Here is a 17,912-nt window from a genome sequence, read left to right as displayed (position 1 = left end):
CGACCCGGCGACCCCCTCTCCACTCGCTCAGCGCCAGAGAAGCCTGCACTTCTGCACGAATCCCCCTGCGCTCTCATACGGTACCGTACGCCCGACGAGCGGAGCAGCACGAATCGACATCGCCTCCATCGCCCATTCTCGACGAGGCGCGACCGACCGCGCCTTCAACAGCTCTTATCGACACAGCGAGGCTACAGGAGAGACGTTGGATTCTGGGAGGGGCGTGACTGCCCGCTACGCGGCTTTTTGGTCGAGGTTCCGAGCAGGCGGTCGGATTCGCTGAAGTGGGGAACGGGCTTGGTGAGTCTTCCGCTTTCTGCAGGCTTTCGTTAGGGGTGCGGGCCACGGATGGCGTGTCTATCTTGTGCGAGAGCGGGCGCACTCGCGTTGGAGGCGGCAAACGATCTTGGGTCTCCTCCTTCGAAGCGGGCGGGCCACACTGGCGTGAACGACTGAGTACTGACGTCGATCTCCTTCGTTACCGTAGCGAATTCTGCACGCACGGCATACCCTGCAAGATGTCGACGTCCCAGACGCCGCCCGCACCCGTCCGATACAACTCTCGACTCCCCCCTCCCATCGCCTCGAGTCCAGCCAGAGACGGCTCTTACAGCGACGCCGCACCACCTACGCCGCCGAAGATGTCCTCATCGACCTCCTCTGCGACGTCGCCGCCGTCCTCGCCGAGCCTCGCCTCTTCGAACCGCAATCCCGGCGACGCCGCATCAACGGGCATGACGCCTTCGCGATCCTGGACTCGACTTCAGCCACAGCAGACATTTGTGAACGGTCGCGGCGAACAACGGGCGCCAGCGGCACCGAAGCAATTCGTACCGCTTGCTCCGTCGACCGGTACTCCTCCTGCGCTCGGCGTGCAGCTCCAGGGCAAGCAGGCGTACGTCCGGCGAGAGCCTTCACCTGGGCCTTCGCGCGATATGAGCGGAGGAGGCGAGGACCAGACGGTCTACCTGTCTAGTCAGTTTGGCGTTCGCCAGCGTCTCGCGGTGAAGACGAGCTCGCGTCCACCTGCACCTCGAGCGTCGCTCAACGGTTCGCGACGGACTTCCACCGCATTCTCCGCGACACCTGCAGATGGCTCATCACCTGCGCCACGGATCCAGCCCTCCGATCTCTCTCCGGCATCGGCGAACGGGCGCAACGCCAGCCCGAGCCCTTCCTCTGCTTCGACGCCGCCGCAGGCGAGTGGCAGAACGACTCCCACGCCAACTTCCCTACGCCCTCCTGGATCCTACGTCTCCACTTCTTCTGGCGCTACGACGCCTGCGACTGCTCGCACACCGTCTCCAGCACCGAGCGTCGGCTCACGGTCTGTTCTTGACCGTCCACGACCGAGAACGCCAGAAGCTTTCGGCGACGACACGATCAGCTCGACCTTTGCGACTCGCCACGCAGGCAACGTCGTTCACGCCCCGCGACCTTCGCGTCCCGCGAATCCCGCATCAACCTCCATCCTGGACCGACCACGACCGACTACGCCGGATTCGACCGTCGCCCTATCCGCCTCGACCACAGAGGCGTTTGAACCCCCGCCGCCGACGAAAAACAGCGTCTTGGATCGTCCTCGCCCGAAGACGCCGGAGACCGGCGGGCTCTTTCGATTCGGTCAAGGGCAACAAGCGCAGTCGGCTGGTCGACCACGAACACCGGACGCGACGAGCGTATTCCGGTTTGGCGTTGCAGGGGACGGCGTCTCAGGTTCGACGAGAGTGCTCGATCGACCACGACCGAAGACGCCCGACAGTACGAGCGTCTTCGCATTCCAGCCACCGACTGCAGCATCGTCTGTCGGCCGCTCTCCACAACTGGAGAAGCCGACGTACAGCGTCCTCGATCGCGTTCGACCGCGAACGCCAGACTCGCAAGCGTGGCTCGATAGAGCGGCGCTGCGGCCTAGCCCTCTCGCCACGAGCGGTGATGTCGGCGCGAGCGCCCAGCATCGACCCACGGGGTCGAACACCACAACGAACAGCACGTTTTCGTCGTCGAAAGGCGGTTCGTTCGATTCGCTCGGCCCCTTCAGCGCCACAAGCGGGCTGTCCTCCTCCGGCTCCGTCTCTGCGGCTACGTCGGTTCGGCCTTCACTTGATTCGGCGCTCCAAACGGACTCGCCGTCTCGGGATCGTTTCTCGACGGGCGGCGCTCCGCTGCTAAAGCTCGACTTCGACTTCGATTTTGGGTCCGCCTTCGGCAGCACGGAAACGATGTTCGGCCTCAGCGACTTCTTGAAGTCGGGCAACCCATCGGAGGATTCGGTGTCGGCTTCGGCGCGTGCAGCTTCGACGCAAGTTGTACGGTCCGCGCCTTCGACCGGCTCGTTTGCTACACTCACCCCTCCGCCTGATCGTCCCGCCCGCAAAGAGCCGTCGAGGGTCGCCTCCGAGCCCACGGACGCTCCGAGACAGCCGTCCGCGCCCTCCGCAGGCGACGAAGCTGAACCAGCGACCGGAGAACGGGCAAAGCGGCCCCGGCTTGCAGGCGAAGGCGATACGGCGAAGCAGAGCGTTGAGCGGGATGTGCGCGAACAGCCATCCTCCGCCTCACTGCGAAGCTCGGCTCAGAGCGGCGCCTTCAGCGACGGATCGTTCTCGACAGGCACTCCTAGCCTCGCGTCCGACACGAATCCGAAGCCGCAGAGGCGCAGGCGACGGAGTCTTGCCAGCCTGCTCTCGATCGGGTCAGTGACGCAGATGGGCGAGCGAATGAGGGGCAAGGAGGAGAAGGACGGCGCGCTTGCCGCCCATTCCGAACGATTATTCACGCCTGAGCCCGGCGTCAGCAGGGCTCTCGCAACGCCCGAACTCTCGGCTCCTCTCGAACTCGCACTGCCGAACCCTTCACGTGCGGTCGACAAGTCGTTGCCGCCGACTCCGCTTGCCCCGTCGCCGGCAGCTCGACCTTCTCCACCAGCGACCGTCACGAGATTGCACAGCCAGTCGGAGGAGACGAGCAAGCGCTCATTCGGTTCAGCTGTCGACTCCGCGAACAAGGGTCTGAACCGGCAGATCTCGCGCTTGCGGAACCGGCCTTCAGCCTCGCCCGAGCCTCAGGGTCCTCGCACGCCCGGCTTCCAGGTCATCTCGGGCTCGACAACCCGCAAATTCTCGCGAGGGAAGAAGGCCTCGCTGTCGTCGCTCGAGACGTCCGAGACACACGAGTCGTCAAGCCGCAACACCTCCTTCGACCACCCTTCCTACCCTTCCGCCGCCTCGAAAGCTCTATCAGCCGGCCTTCCCGCCGCATCTGCGAGTTCCTCGTCCAAGCCGTTTGGTCGTCGTCTCGTCGAACGTTTCACGAAGAGCTCGTCTGCCGGCAAGCCTGGACCTGACGAAGGCCAGAGCTGGTCGGCGCCCGTGCGGGATCACTCGGAGGAGACGGCGCCGCCTCGTCGACCTGGACGTCGACGTTCATCTTTGTCGAGCCTGCTGGGCGTCGGCGGTAGTTCCAGTGCAGACGTTCATGCGGATCCGGCTTCGGCACCGAAGAAGCTCCTGGGCATGAGCTTGCCGGCAGGTCGGAAGAGCGAAGACTTGTTGACGAGCGGGCGTCTGCGCAGCACAGGCGAGAGGGAGATGCGCAGGGCATGGGACGAACCTCCGTCGCTGTCGGGTCCTTCTTTGAGCGGCAGGCGAAGCTTTGACGCCCTTCGCGACGCTCGCCCCGTTGCGCGTACGCCAAGCACCGACGACCTCCTCGTAGGTCCTGCTCTCCCTTCGGCAGATGACGCGCTGAATTCGCCTCCCCGCAGAGCCTCGCGACCGCCAAGCTCTCGAAGCTCGCCGTCCCATCCGTCGTTGCCGAACCGCCACTATCGCAGCTCGCATCAGCAAGTCAGCAGGTCCCGACTCCGCAGCCAGTCGACCCCACGCCTTCCCAGCCTGCGGTCCCCGAGGTTGCGCCCATCCAGCTTCCATCGTCTGCTGAGACGACGGTTCCAGCTGCCGCGCCGACAGCTACGGCGATAGCCCGACCAGAGACTCGCTATCCAGACGCGCTCTCTCAACTCGTCGCGAACGACCCGGTCAACCCGCTATTGCCCGCCCCTCCCCAGCCTCAGCAGCTGCATCCTTCGGCGCCTTCTCAGCGAAAGCGCTCTCCGCCTGTGGACCCGCCAGTATGGCGACGGCCCGCACCGGCTACATCTCGCCGTCCCGGCCACCCAGAGACGCATCTGAGCAATGCCTGGCTCGAATTGGAGGACGCGCTGAGAGTGTGCGTCTCCTCCCGCTCCACCTCGTCTCGTCTTAACCTGACCGACACTGGTATCGACAGATATGCTGTGCTGATCCAGGAGCGCAAGCCCGACAGAGGCGCCATCATCGGCAACGTCGTCCTACCCTTCCTGCAGCGAGACGACGACCATCCCGTCCTCAATCTCAGCGACCGGCTTGCTAAACGCCAGCGTGATATTCTTTTCGAGTGGTACGCCTTGCGTGATGACGTAGATATTCCACACTGACACCTTTCCGTGTCGCAGGCTCAAGACGCTGACGACGGAGTTGCATGAGATGCAGCCTGCGCACCGCGGCCTCAGCCTGGAAGCCGTCGCAGGCATCGCTGAGAGGTGTGTTGGGCTCTTGGAGGCCGGCAAAACCCCTCTCAACCCAAAGTTTAGTGACTGACCTTCCGTCCCTGCCCAGCCACCACTTCTCGGCTTCCGCACTCCGCAATGACACCAAGGCGCAGGTCCGGTATCGCTCGACGCTGATCCGCATGCTGGATTTTGCCGTGGAGAAGCTGAACGACAAAGGCGCGTGCAGCGGGGAGAGTCGCATCCTCCTATACTGACACGTCCCTCTCGCAGCCGTCTACGCCAACACACTCGCTTTCTCTGGTCGAGTCTTCGCTCTCGCCTTCTTCCGCGTCGAGGGGGTCGCCCTCAAGCTCTTGCGCGCGCTTCCGACCGTGAAGCGTCAGGCCTTGCGAAGGGTGTTGGAAGAAGCCGGTGTGCAGGAAAAGTGTGTTGCGATCCAGACCCGCCTCTCACGGCGCCCGGCTCACGCCTCGTCCTCGTCCACAGCGCTCTCCCGCCAGCCGATGTCGACCGCTTCCCGCCCCATCTGTCCGACCTCTGCTTGCGCGACTTTCCGACCTACGTCAAGCTGCACATCGGACAGCGGCAGCAACTCGGCGACGAAGATCGAATTCTCGTTCGCGACGGTGACGTCGAGGTGGAGATGTCGGGAAACTGGTGCGTTGACTACGTACTACCGTGATCCCGGCGTCGGCTCATCTCGCTTCCCCAGGCTCATCCGCTGGACGGCATCCGACTCAGACCTGCCCTTCGCCTTCTACCGCGCGTATCATCACCAACTAGCTGCTCATCTCGTCTCGTCTGAGCTGCGCTCGTCGGTTCGCACCCAGCCATCGCTTCCGCCGTCCGTCGTCATCACAGCGCCCGGTTTCCTCTTCTTGGCCGCTTCGCTTCTGGACAAGAGCGACGCTCTCGTCCATCGCAACCTCCGCTCCGTCACCTCGATCGGCCCGAACAGCGGAAATTTTGCCGTCAACGACTCGGCGAATCTGTCCTTCGGCCAGAAGCCAAAGGTTCTCGAGCTCGCACACCGCCGGGTCGTCCAGACAATGGTCGACATCTATGGGGGCGCGACTCCGGCCCCTAAGACCGACGAGCCGCAAGACCCGGACGCCCATGTTCGCCGATACCTTTTCGCGCAGATGTTGCCGGTCTGGCTTAGAGCGTGCGTGAAGCGGACGTCGTTGTGGGACACCCGGAGCGTCTACCTCGTCCTCGACCTGGTCGAAGGCCTCATTTACCAGCTCGCCTATCCTGCGCCCGACTCCGACGAAGACGATGCGTTGGCGGCGAAGCCAGACGCAACCGTCCTCGACGCCTTCGACCTCCCTTTCTTGTTCTCGGCCGTTCGCAAGATCTTCCTCGAGGCCGACGGGACGGTCACCCTCATGCGGACAATCTCGTTCCTCTACTCGCATTTCCCTCTGTGCGCGCATTCCACGACTTTCAGGGTTGCCAGCCTGACCTTCCTACCGAGCAGGTTCACGATGCGCAACGACGATCGGACCGAGTTGTGCGAGCGCCTCATCCTCGACGAAGCCGTCTTCCAAAGGCTGTTTCTCCACTGGAACTCCGGCGTTCGCGGCTACTTCATCCGTTTGGTACGTCTTGCAGCTGTGGATACCTTCGGCCGTTTCGCTCATTTGCCTCGTCCTCTTCAGCTGGTTTGGCGTGTTTCCCGCCTCGGCGTCGTCGCGCACGAACAGAACCCGAACCGTCCCCCAGACGACGGCATCGTCGCCATTTTCAATCTTCTGAATGTTCGCCTCGAAGCTCTGCGCAAGCGGCACGACCAGCTTGAGCCGTTTGACAGTCTCTCCGAGGACGACTTCCTCTTCAGACCGAAGAGATCTACGATCTGCTCGACCCGCGGCGTCAAGGAAGCACCTTGGACTGTCGACGAGCTCGCTGAACCGGTCGAAGAGGAGGAGCCCGAGTCGGAAGAGGTGATGCAGCCAGCGCCACCCGTCAGCGCTGTTGCCGAGGCCGATACAAGTGAACAAGGCGGCAAGAGGCAGGACCAGAAGACGGTCTCGAAGGTCGTCTCATGGCTGAAGGGCGGGATGGCCAAGAAGCAGAGCAAGGCTCGCTCGTCGCTCGACTCGAGGATCGACCCATTCGCATTGGACCGGGACGATACGTCGTCCTCTTCTCGCCGCAGACGGATGGGGTCCAGCAGCAGCGACGTGTTGTCGGTCAGCTCGCAGGACGTGCCGACGACAGTCCTCCCGACAAAGGTCGAGACAGGCGCCATCCCCGACGGTCGCGCCTCGCCAGCTCCGCGATTGCCGACGACTGCCGTCGATCGAGCCTTGCTTTCGCCACCCAGCTCGCCGTCGCGACCGGGAATGCCGTCTCGTCGAACCTCAAGCTCTGAAAAACGTCGCTCGCACGGCTCCGCTTTCTTCGCCTTCGAATTCGAGAACGGCGTGGTTACACGTACCGACGTCGATCCTGCCCTCGCTTCGTCGGCTGCGTCGGCCAAAACCAGCGATACCGCGTTGCCCACCTCGCCCATTCGACCGCGCCACGCAGGAGAACACCACCTCGCGCTCTCACCTCGCGTCTCCTTACGCTTCTCAAAGCGGATTTCGATTCTCCCGCCAGCTGCGCTGGACCTCCTACGCGAGGTCAGCGGCGTTGAGGACGTCCCGCCGATCCCCGCCAGGTTCCGCGAGACGGTCGAAGCCGGTTACGACAAGAGGCTGCACCCGTACGCCATCCGAGGTCTGCGCGACTATGAAGACGCACTCGACGAGTGGACGGATTGGATCGCCAGTCTCCAGGAAGACGAGGATCTCAATGGCAGACTGAACAAGGGCTTCGCCGATGTTGTACGTCTCCCCTTTCCCACGCGCTGCTCTCAGAGCTGACCGCCTGCTGCGCTCTCTAGGTCCCTCGTCTTGGTGTCAACTGGCCACTGCAGCAGGGCGAAGACTGAGCGCCTCATGCGTTTTTCATCCTAGATTCCGTTCGTCCTTTCGACTCTTCCCGTGTGCTTCCCGCTGGTTAACACGCTTTCTCCGCGCGTCACAGGTCGTTCATAGCCCGTTCTCTTCATTCGCAGGAGCGATACCCTCTGCACCTTCCGCTCTCATTCTTGTGATTCCCCTCGCCTCCGTTACCCCCTGGTTCCAGCCATGATACCTCCCGCCCTTGACGTTGTCCAGTGTATTGAACGTCTTGTGGCTGTCAGCTCGACCAAACGCTGTCCAGTGAGTTGCGCAAGCCTCAAGAGTTCAACGAGCGACGAGGACTGCCCTTCCACCCGCGACAACACCGCTGAACAAGCTCGCGCTCCCGTCTGCTCTGTGTCGGAGTCCCTTCTGAACATCTCTCCAGCTTTCGCACCTCTCGCACCGCGCCGCACCCTCTCGCTTTCCGCCTCCCCACCTTCATCAGCTCTTGACCTCGAAACCCCTCATGTCCGACCAACCGCCTCGCAAGAAGTCGAAATGGGACGACGATGAAGAAGAGTTTGCACTGGAGAAGGAGCGCAGACGCGCACAGAAGCTGGCAGCTCGCCTGATGAGCGAGAAGGAACAGCTGGAACGGTCTCGCGAACGGGGCGCGACAGACTCTCCGCGCGGAAGTGGGCGGTCGAGCGTTGAGAGCACGCCAAGACGGGTTGCACGGGACGACGATGGGCTGGCACGAGCGCGGAGAGTACCGAGACGGGGCAGGGCTGCGCACCCGCTTCTCGAGAGCTGCCGGTCCGTGTATTGCTACGAGGTGCGTCAGGACTCTGCCGTGTCGCCTGTGCCACACTCTCCTTACCCTTCTTTTCAATCGTCAGCGCCTCAACGAGATCGAGGAAGGGAGCTACGGCATCGTCTTCCGCGCCCGCTGCAAGTCAACGGGCGATATCGTCGCGCTCAAGAAGCTCAAGATGGACAAGGAGAAGAACGGCTTCCCCATCACCAGTCTGCGGGAGATACAGACGCTGATGACCGTGCCGCACGAGAACATCGTCCGCGTGCGTGAGGTGGTCGTGGGAGACACGCTTACGCAGTCAGTCCCTTCCAACTCGCGCCGCGGCCTTGACAAACACTGCTGAATGCTCGTTTCTCAGAGTCTTCATCGTGATGGACTTCATCGAGCACGATCTCAAGACGCTGCTCGCCAACATGCCGACACCTTTCCTGGCATCCGAGATCAAGACGCTCGTCATGCAGCTCCTGTCAGCAATGGCCGCATGCCACGACAACTGGGTCATTCACCGCGACTTGAAGACTAGCAATCTGCTCATGAACAATCGAGGGCAGATCAAGGTCGCCGACTTTGGATTGGCGAGGACGTATGGCGACCCGCTCGGCGACATGACGCAGCTGGTGGTCACATTGTGGTATCGGTGCGTTACAGGACGCTTCATCTTTGGTAATCGCGACCTGCGCTGACCTACGACGCTTGCATGACGCTGGCAGCGCGCCCGAGCTTCTCTTCGGTGCGACGGAATACACGACGGCGGTCGACATGTGGTCAATAGGGTGCATCTTCGGCGAGCTCATCCTGCGAGAACCGCTGCTGCCCGGCCGAGGCGAGATTGACCAGGTCAACAAGGTGCGTTTCACTGCAAAGCTTCCGCCCGCCTTCTTGACGCTGACCATGTTCCCGTGACAGATCTTCAAGCTCCTCGGCCGCCCGACGGACGAGCTCTGGCCAGGCTTCCGCAAGTTGCCTAACGCCAAGTCCTTCAATATCGACGCCGCGCAGCCGTACGTTCGCGGAACTATTCAATCTCGGCTTGGCTGATCCTGGCTTCTCGCAGTTACTCCACCCTCTCCCGCACGTTCCGCTACCTCACTCAATCCGGCCTTGACCTCCTTTCCCGGCTCCTCACCTACGACCCGGCGAAGCGCATCACGGCGGAGGAGGCGCTCAAGCACGCTTACTTCGAGGAAAGCCCGCTGCCGAAGGACCCGAGGCTGTTCAACTCGTTCCCTAGCGTGGCGAGCGGCGAGAAGTGCGTCTGGCGACTATAGCAAGAAGAGCGTAAACTGACGAATCCTGCTTGGCCTGAGCAGGAAGACGACCCTTGCTTCTCCGTCGGCGCCTCAAGCGGGAGGGTGAGCTCAACAGTCTTCTTGGCGGAATCTCGCAATAAGTGCTGATGACGCTGATTGCTGCTTGCAGCGGCTACGATTTTGTCTAGCGCCGCATACTCGCAATGCATCGCATCTTGACGCATTCTCTCACACGACGCCTCAAGGGCGAGCTGTTGTTCCTTCAGGTTGCAAGGGTATCGAGAACGCGGACAGGAAGGGTAGAGCGATCCTACTGCGAAGATAGAGAAGAGGGGTATCGAGATGCGGGGCTGTACGGTCGTGAAGTTCGCTTCTGTCTACAGGAAGTACTCGATCTGCGGGTCGTCATAGCGTCAGCGCAGACCTGATGGCGAGCAGAGTGTCTGCACGCACGCTCGAGGGACCCTGCCCCTGTTGAGGCTGCTGCTGCTGCTGCGGTCCATCGCGCTCATTCTCTGGCGCCGCATCAAACACATTGAAGTGCTTCTCGCCATTCGGCCCAACCTCGAGGATACTCGCCATGTTGCCGCATCGATAGCAGTAGTTAGGCGCCGACCAGACGGTCGAGAGCTTGTCGTCGTACAGGACCGAAAAGCCTTCCATGCAGAGCTGGTGCGCGCGGAGGATGTGCACCATGTTGTTGCTGTCGAGGAACTTCTTGACGACTTGTGAGCCGAAGGTGTAGCCGGCGCCTCTGCGGGAGGCGCAGAACTCGTCAGCGGGAAAGGCGTGTGAGACGAAGGAAGCGAACGCACCGTGGTGAGATAGAGAACTCTTCCTTGTCCGGATCAGGATCGGACCAGACGAGGTCCGCCATCGGGCCCTCATGAGGGATTTCTGCGCGCCAAAGCGAGTCAGTCGGGAAGAGTCAAGGGAGGATCCGAGCCGCCATTGCGAAACGCACCTCGGAACCGGTCGATGATCTTGATCTGGTCGAGCGTATGTACCGACGGCGAGAGACCTGTGCGAAAGTGGGAGAAAGCGCAATCAGGACGGCGCTGCTTCACAAGCAACACGGCTCGAAAGGCTTCGAAAGCGGACGCACCTCCATGCACGCAGAATATCCGGTCGTCAATGACCACCGAGAGAGTGAGGAAGTCAAACATGTCGGTGAAGTACTGCCACACCGCCGGGCTTCCATACTTCCGCACGCATTCCGAGTAGAAGCCGTAGGTCTGGGAGAAGAAAGAGGGCGACGATCAGCCTTAGTCTTTCCGACGCCCTGGCAGCATTGTACGCACCTGCGTCACCGCCCGACTCTCATGGTTCCCCCGAATCAGCTGCACACGGTCGGGATACCGCAGCTTGAGGCAGGTAAGGAGCGAGATGGTCTCGACGCTGAAGAGGCCGCGGTCGACGTAGTCGCCGAGGAAGAGGTAGTTGGTGTGTGGGGAGTAGCCGCCTATCCGGAAGATCTCGATTAGGTCGTAGAATTGGCTGCGCAGGTGGTTGAACAGCGGGAGGAGGAGGGCGAGGTTGGCGAGGTCAGCTCCAGGCGGTGTGAGACCATGGCAGCGTGGCAGCTGCTCCAGAGAGGACTACAACGCACCCATGGATGTCCCCGACGACCGTGACAGGCGCCTGGATATGCACGACGTTGCTCTCCCTCATGAGGAGCTCCTTTGTCTTCTCGCAGATCTCCTTGAGCAGCGCCTCGCCCAGCAGCTTCTTCCGCAGGAGAATCGAGATCGCTCCATCGAGGTCGAGCATCGTAAGGCGCCGGGTGAGGAGGGGGCGTGCGGATGTCCCGCAAGTGGCGCCTGGAGGAGGAGGAGGTGGTTGGGTCGCTGGATCGGGTGGTGCAAGGGGTCAAGGCGTCCGCTGAGTCCGTCCTGAATCTATCAAGCGCGTGAAAGCAGTCAAGCGAGGTTGCTGTCTCGAGCCAACCCTCGTCGTCGCTCGTCTCGCTCATCCTCATCAGCTCGAACTTGCCAACCTGCTCGGATGGGGACTGCAGACGCTGCTGTGTACTCGCTCGAACAACTGCTGAATGGACACTTGGCTTCGCTCGAACCGCCCTTCTCGGACGACGACTTGAGAACCCTTGCTCTCCTTGTCAGTCCGGCGACTCTGCTGGACGCGCTGGACCTCGTAGACCGGGACCAGGGTGCGTGCTGCGCTTGCATATGACTCTCGTGGTACCGGTTGATCTTGCGCTCGCCGCTCTCTCGCAGTCGCCCGCATCACTCCTCCGAACGGTCGCCCGCTCTACCAAGTCGCCAGCTCGTCCGGCGGCCAAGCCTACACCGTCTTTCCCGACATCACAGGCGGATACTGTCCCTGTCCCGCGTTCTCAAACGGCGTGATTGCGCGCCAGGCGCAGGGGAATCCAATGATCGTGCGTCGGCCCCTTGCTCTTCTTCACACCCTGCGCAGGCTGAGCTGATACTGGAGGGTGACGGCAGTGCAAACACCTCCTCGCATGCCGGCTCGCCGACCGCCTCGGCTCGTCAGGCTGGAAAGACAAGCACGTCTCGCTCAAGTGGGTCGCGGGGCTCGCGACAAAGTTTGGGACTGCGGTGCCGCCTGGATTGGCGAGTACAAGTGTGGGTGCGGGTGCGGCTGAGGGAGGAGGAGCGGCGGCGGGATGAGGCGCTGGAGAACGCAATTTATCCGGCTCCTTTTCGACTTCTCGACGAATGTCGCGCGCCCTTATCGCCCGAAGGCGCACGTTTCGATCACTACACGCCATCAATACGCGCTAAGGCGGCCTCAGCAACCGTCCCAGCCCATACTCGAGCGATCGCACAAGAGCAGCTCGCGCAAGCCCTGCGCTTGAACGCTCGCCTCGACTCGGTCCGCCTTCTCCGCCCTCGGTCACAACATACGCCAGAGCATCCAGCGCAGTAAAACGGAGACGTAGACGAGCCCTTCAGCGTTTGCAATCACCAGGAGCAAACCGATTTCCCTCTCGCCTCGTCCGGGAAATCGCTCCGCGTTCCGCTGGCCTTCCGCCCGCCTGGCGAGAGCTACGCATGCTCTCGTGCGCTTCATCTGCGCTCCAAAGGGATGCGCCGATTTTTTTCGGCTTGCGACGTCTCCGCGCGGATCCGAGAGCAGCTTACTTCATCACGAAACTCGTCGCCAGCCACGCTCGTTGGGCTCGGACGGGACACGTTTGGACTGCGCGTGCTCAGCTGTGCACACTCGACTCGGCCAGCGACTCGCACGGGCGCAGCAGACGGCAGATCGACCCTCGCTCGCGCAATCGGGTGCACTCGACTCGCAAACGGGCACCCAAACAACTGCCAGCGACAGCCGAGCACACGCACGCTTAGCAGTCTAGACTAGCACTCGCACCGCCTTAGACTCGCCCGCCCGATTTTCACCTCGAACGCACCCTCTCTCGCTCGCCGACGATGGGTCTCCTCGCTCTCGGCACGCCCCTCGTCTGGTCAGAGGCCAAGAAGCACGCAGACTACGTTCGCGAACACGGCATCGAGCAGTTCTTGAACATCTGGGAACGCCTCAAGGACAGGACAGGAGACAGGCTCTTGTGGGGAGACGAGGTGAGCTCTCCATTCTCGCTCATCCGGTGGGCTTGGCTTCGTAGGCGTCGCGCATTGCTGCACAGAGCTCTAGACAGAAGGGAGAGGCGAGCGATGGTGCCGTCGAGCGAGGAACCGCCTCCCGTCGAGCTTCCGGAGAAATGTCGCTTGCCGGCAGGGATCGAGCAGCTCGCACAATCCACCGCAGATTGTCTGAAACGAACTCACTGACAACCCGCGCGCATCCGGCAGATCGAGTATCTCGTCATCTCGTTCGACGAGGCAAACCGCAACGCCTGCCTCTCGCTCCGACAAACCGAGATCCTGCAGGACTTGCAGGCTGATGCCGAGGCGCGGAGAGAGCGTGGGAAGGATGTCGTGAACGGGAACGGGGCGGTTGCGACTGGGGCGGGCAAGGAGTGCGTTTGATCCGATTCTTCGAGAAGGGAGCGCGAGCTGACGTTCGTTTCTCTTGCGGTTTGCAGAGCTTGCATCCCCGTCTTCCATCCCGAGTATGGACGGTACATGCTCGAGTCAACGCCTGGAGCGCCGTATGGTGCGACATTGGAGGACTTGCTGCTCGTAGAGGGCAACATGCGCTTCCGGTGAGTTACGCCGGGCCTTGCTCGCTAGACCACCGGCACCATATCGCGCGCAGATATTTCAGTCAATCCTCGCAAGGCTAACCCTTTCCTCCCTCACAGCCGCAAGCTCGCCAAATCCCGCATGAAGCCGCACGAAGTCCCCCTCACGCTCACCTCCTTCCCCCGCCTCGGCGCGCCAGGACAATTCACCGACCCGTACTACCCGCCTGGTGGAGGCGTTGCGAGGTCGTTGTTCTTGCCGGACGAGGTCATCAACCAGCACGTTCGCTTCCCGTGCGTTTCGACCGATTCTCGCTCATTCAGTTCCCGCTTCGCTAGAATTGAGTCGCTGATGTGCCTTGAACGCGTTGATTGCAGGACCTTGACGGCGAATATCCGACGACGACGCGGCTCAAAGGTCGCGATCAACATGCCCGTCTTTTTCGACGAGAAGACGCCGCGGCCTTTCGTCGATCCGACGGTGCCGAGGGACAGAAACGAGTGGCCTGAGGACAAGAGTCAGTCTCTCGCTCGGTTACCATTCCGGCAGGCTTCGTCGAAGACGCCAAGCCGGCTTGTCGAACCTCCCGAGGAAGCTGACTCTCGCTCGTACCTCCCACAGACGCCCGCGAAGGTGCCGCACTCGACGACCACATCTATATGGACGCGATGGGCTTCGGGATGGGCTGCTGCTGTCTGCAGATCACCTTCCAAGCTTGCTCGGTCGGCGAGGCGCGGAGGATGTACGATGCGTTCGTCCCCGTCGGGCCGATCATGGTGCGTTCCTTCGTTTCCTTACGCAGACGCAGAGCGCGCGCTGATGGGCGGGTTGAATCAGCTCGCGTTGTCGGCTGCTGCGCCGATCTTCCGGGGCTTGCTGGCGGATGTGGACTGCCGATGGGACGTGATTGCTGGAAGCGTTGACGACCGGACAGAAGAGGAGCGAGGGCTGAAGGTACGTGCGATTCGCACTCAGCACGAAACGGCTGACTTACTCGCCCGCCCACGCGTAGCCTCTCCAGCACGACCGCTTCCACATCCCGAAATCCCGCTACGACTCCGTCGACTGCTACATCGCCGACACGCCCTTCAACCGCCCCGAGTACAACGACAACAACATGCCTATCGACCCCAAGATCCGCGACCACCTCATCGAGCGCGGGGTCGACCCGCTTCTGGCGACTCACTTTGCGCACTTGTTCATTCGCGACCCGATCGTCATCTTTGAGGAGACGATGTGCCAGGACGACGCGAAGAGTTCGGACCACTTCGAGGTGCGTCGGCGCCTGGCCATGCGGATTCACCGCTTCGAAGAGCAGGCGCTCTTGGCTGACTCGAGATGCCCATGTGCGCACAGAACATCCAATCGACCAACTGGCAAACCGTCCGCTTCAAGCCCCCTCCGCCCGGCTCGCCAATCGGCTGGCGCGTCGAGTTCCGGTCGATGGAGGTCCAGCTTACCGACTACGAGAACGCCGCGTTCTCTGTCTTCATCGTCCTCCTTACGCGGGCGATCATGACGCTTGGGTTGAACTTCTATCTGCCTATCTCGAAGGTGCGCTTTAAGTTCCACCCGTTCAGGACTCGCTCTCCTCCGAAGGGCCCTAGACTGAGGCGACGACCTGATGATGCAACAGGTCGACGAGAACATGCACCGAGCACACCGCCGCGACGCCATCAATACCCAGAAGTTCTACTTCCGCAAGAACGTCTTCGACCCCAAGCCTGGCCACCCCTGCGACCCTTCTCTCGACGCTGTCGAGCCTCAGCCCGTCCCGCCTACCGTTGACGATGCCACTCTCCCCTCCGCATCTGCATTCGGTCGCGGACGAACGAACGGATTCGCTGCGCACGTCCGCGATGCCTCCGTCGCTTCTTCCGACTACCCCGCCTCCCCGACCGTCTGTTCCTCACATGCGCCCTCTCGCTCCGCATCGCCAACCCCCGACATCGCTTTCGGACCAGTCGAGGACGAATTCGACGAGTTCTCGATCAACGAGATCATCAACGGGTCGAAGGAGAAGGGCTTCCCTGGGTTGATTGGGGTTGCGGAGCGGTACCTCGACGGGCTGGAGAAGGAGGGTAAGGTGAGCGAGGAGGTGAGGAAGGGGATTGACAGGAGCTTGGAGTTGATTCGCCGACGAGCAGACGGTGCGTGCGGAACTCCTCGTACTGAAGCGGGCGGATGCTGACAGCTCTGGCATCGTCGTAGGCTCGCTCATCACCCTCGCGACCTACATCCGACGCTTCGTCCGCTCGCACCCGTCCTACGCGCACGACTCGGTCGTTTCGCAAGAGATCAATTACGACCTGATCCGCGCACTCGACGAGATCGAGCAGGGCAAGCGGCCAGCTCCTGAGCTCCTGCCCGACGGATGGCGGACAGGCTACGACGAGGACAAGAAGGGCAAGGGCGCGTTCGGCAGGTGTTGCGGAGACGTTGTGGGCGATGTTGCGGCGGACGATGCGCAGAGCGAGGGCAGCGACGGCTTGAGTGCGGGCGCAGCGGTCATCGAGGACAAGGGGTTGTGCTGTGGGCCTATGGAGCCTGCGCCGGCGGCCAAGGAGGCATAGACGGCGGCGCAATCGCGATCGAGGGAGGGAAGGAAGTGGGCGGCAGTCTCTCTGTCGTCGCTCGCTCGGCTCGAGCATCTGTTTCTCGGTATTCGTGACTCTCTAGCATTGCAACACAGTCCTGTACGCACTCAAACACGCTCTTGGAGAGGTTGTATCCTGGGGCTCCCCCTCGCCGGGCCACCTCGAGCTCCTCCCACTCGCCGAGCGCAGAATGTCGACTGAAGGGGACGAGGCCCAGCAGCAGCCAAAGCGCCCGCATGCAGTAAGTTTGCGCCTGTACTCCTCGCTCTTCGCCCCGTCGTGCTGCTCGCTCACCAGCTCCCCATCGCACCGCGTCCCGCATTGTTCGTTCCTTCGTTCACACCGCGCAGTGTCCCCATCCAGGATGCACAGCGTCCTATGCTCGCATCGAGCATATGGGTCCGTCTGCAGCGCGTCCTTACGACGTCTTCTTCTCGCTGACCTCGAGTTCCCCCACTCCAGAGCGGCACGCCAAGTCGCATGAGCAGGGGCACGGGTACAGCTGTCAGGAGGTGCGTACGCTTTGTTCCGAGGTGTAGGAGGGCGCGCTGACCTGGGATCGTTGCGGACAGTGCGGAAAGAGCTTCGCCCGGTCGTGAGTTTCCTTCTGCCTTCTCCCTCTCTCATTCGTGATGGCTGATCCTTTTCTGCAGCGACGTCTTGCGACGACATCTGAAGGTGAAGCTTGCTGGATATACGGGAGAGAGACAGAGGCTGACGACAAGCGCGCAGATCCACACTCGCGACACGAACAAGGCCGCGGCACCCGCTGCACCGGCGAACGGCGCATCTGTAAGCGCCAACAGGGTTTTGCGAGGTTCGTTTCTTTGCTAATGAGTTGAAGAGGACGCGGACTGACCCTTTGACGCAGCCTGCAGAGCCTGCGCGATCGCCAAGGTTCGTCCTTTCCCTTCGTATCTTTTTAATCGGCGCATTGACGGTCATGTCCTTCCACGCAGATCAAGTGCAGCGGCCACGCACCCTGCCAGCGCTGCAGCGAGCTCAACAAGGAGTGCGAGTACGAGGCAACGGCTTCAAGTCGTCCGGCGAAACGAGTCCGTCTCGAAAGCGAGGACTCGACGCGGGACCTGTCGGTCGGGGACTTCCCTGACAGCGGACACGGCGAAGCATCGTCATCGGGCTTCGACTCATCAGTCCCGACTTTCTCCCTCCCGCCCATGCCCCATTCGTCCGCTTCCTACCCTCCTCCCGGCTCGACGTCTACCGCCTCGCACATGCCCCCGACCTGGGGCGACCTTCCACCTGACTCTCTCACCGGCGACCTGAGCTCCCTCTTCGGCTCGACGTCTCCCGGCTTCTCAGGTCCTCCCGCCGCCTCGACCTCGACTCTTTCGCCATCCCTCCCGCAACCACCACAAAACGGCAACTCAAACGGCGACATGCTCGACACGTTCGTCAACTTTGCCCTGCACCAGCACAACCCTACCTCTTCACTCGAATCGGACCTTGCCGCCGCTTTCTACCTCCCGACGGGCGACCAGATGTTCTGGAGCTCCTTCCTCACTTCCCCCCCCGCCGCACCTCTCCACCAACCACCTCAGCTCTTCCCTGCCGCGTTTCCATACGAGAACCAGCAGCATCAGCAGACGGACTTCCATGCGGCCGCATCTTCGTCGCCCGCAAGCAATGCGGGTGGACTCTCATC

The 17,912-nt window shown here is 62.1% G+C and overlaps 6 protein-coding genes across 6 annotated transcripts; 5 read left to right on the top strand and 1 right to left on the bottom strand.

Annotated features, from left to right (window-relative positions):
* Window positions 1-518: 518 nt before the first annotated feature.
* Window positions 519-7,493, top strand: RHTO_06099 (uncharacterized protein; the record flags this gene model as incomplete). Its single annotated transcript, XM_016419760.1, has 11 exons — window positions 519-3,713; window positions 3,767-4,230; window positions 4,291-4,440; window positions 4,496-4,582; window positions 4,659-4,786; window positions 4,823-4,976; window positions 5,039-5,209; window positions 5,265-5,978; window positions 6,033-6,153; window positions 6,214-7,386; window positions 7,446-7,493. The coding sequence occupies 11 exons, from the start codon at window positions 519-521 to the stop codon at window positions 7,491-7,493; spliced, it is 6,405 nt and encodes a 2,134-aa protein (XP_016275214.1).
* Window positions 7,494-7,975: 482 nt separating this feature from the next.
* On the top strand, window positions 7,976-9,704 carry RHTO_06098 (cell division cycle 2-like protein; the record flags this gene model as incomplete). The annotated part of the gene is made up of 8 exons (XM_016419759.1): window positions 7,976-8,284; window positions 8,349-8,563; window positions 8,625-8,903; window positions 8,977-9,112; window positions 9,173-9,267; window positions 9,321-9,515; window positions 9,577-9,618; window positions 9,686-9,704. 8 exons carry the CDS (start codon window positions 7,976-7,978, stop codon window positions 9,702-9,704), a joined length of 1,290 nt encoding a protein of 429 aa, XP_016275213.1.
* Window positions 9,705-9,893: 189 nt separating this feature from the next.
* RHTO_06097 (serine/threonine protein phosphatase) lies at window positions 9,894-11,286 on the bottom strand (the record flags this gene model as incomplete). Its single annotated transcript, XM_016419758.1, has 7 exons — window positions 9,894-9,911; window positions 9,970-10,270; window positions 10,332-10,413; window positions 10,481-10,537; window positions 10,622-10,751; window positions 10,818-11,013; window positions 11,126-11,286. 7 exons carry the CDS (start codon window positions 11,284-11,286, stop codon window positions 9,894-9,896), a joined length of 945 nt encoding a protein of 314 aa, XP_016275212.1.
* Window positions 11,287-11,520: 234 nt separating this feature from the next.
* Window positions 11,521-12,167, top strand: RHTO_06096 (zinc finger, SWIM-type protein; the record flags this gene model as incomplete). Its single annotated transcript, XM_016419757.1, has 3 exons — window positions 11,521-11,683; window positions 11,751-11,914; window positions 11,982-12,167. 3 exons carry the CDS (start codon window positions 11,521-11,523, stop codon window positions 12,165-12,167), a joined length of 513 nt encoding a protein of 170 aa, XP_016275211.1.
* Window positions 12,168-12,935: 768 nt separating this feature from the next.
* On the top strand, window positions 12,936-16,222 carry RHTO_06095 (glutamate-cysteine ligase catalytic subunit; the record flags this gene model as incomplete). Its single annotated transcript, XM_016419756.1, has 11 exons — window positions 12,936-13,085; window positions 13,317-13,483; window positions 13,550-13,669; window positions 13,769-13,942; window positions 14,027-14,166; window positions 14,271-14,425; window positions 14,487-14,603; window positions 14,662-14,922; window positions 15,006-15,203; window positions 15,286-15,799; window positions 15,861-16,222. The coding sequence occupies 11 exons, from the start codon at window positions 12,936-12,938 to the stop codon at window positions 16,220-16,222; spliced, it is 2,358 nt and encodes a 785-aa protein (XP_016275210.1).
* Window positions 16,223-16,436: 214 nt separating this feature from the next.
* RHTO_06094 (Zn(2)-C5 fungal-type transcription factor) lies at window positions 16,437-17,912 on the top strand (the record flags this gene model as incomplete). The annotated part of the gene is made up of 8 exons (XM_016419755.1): window positions 16,437-16,487; window positions 16,597-16,645; window positions 16,709-16,758; window positions 16,819-16,841; window positions 16,900-16,924; window positions 16,979-17,063; window positions 17,118-17,143; window positions 17,206-17,912. Coding segments are annotated over 8 exons (1,016 nt in total), but the record flags the coding sequence as incomplete, so codon positions are not given.

This window comes from Rhodotorula toruloides, assembly GCF_000320785.1.
Source record: "Rhodotorula toruloides NP11 unplaced genomic scaffold Scaffold4, whole genome shotgun sequence".
In the NCBI taxonomy this organism is placed as follows: Eukaryota; Fungi; Basidiomycota; class Microbotryomycetes; order Sporidiobolales; family Sporidiobolaceae; genus Rhodotorula; species Rhodotorula toruloides.
This window is presented reverse-complemented; position numbering and strand designations above follow the sequence as displayed.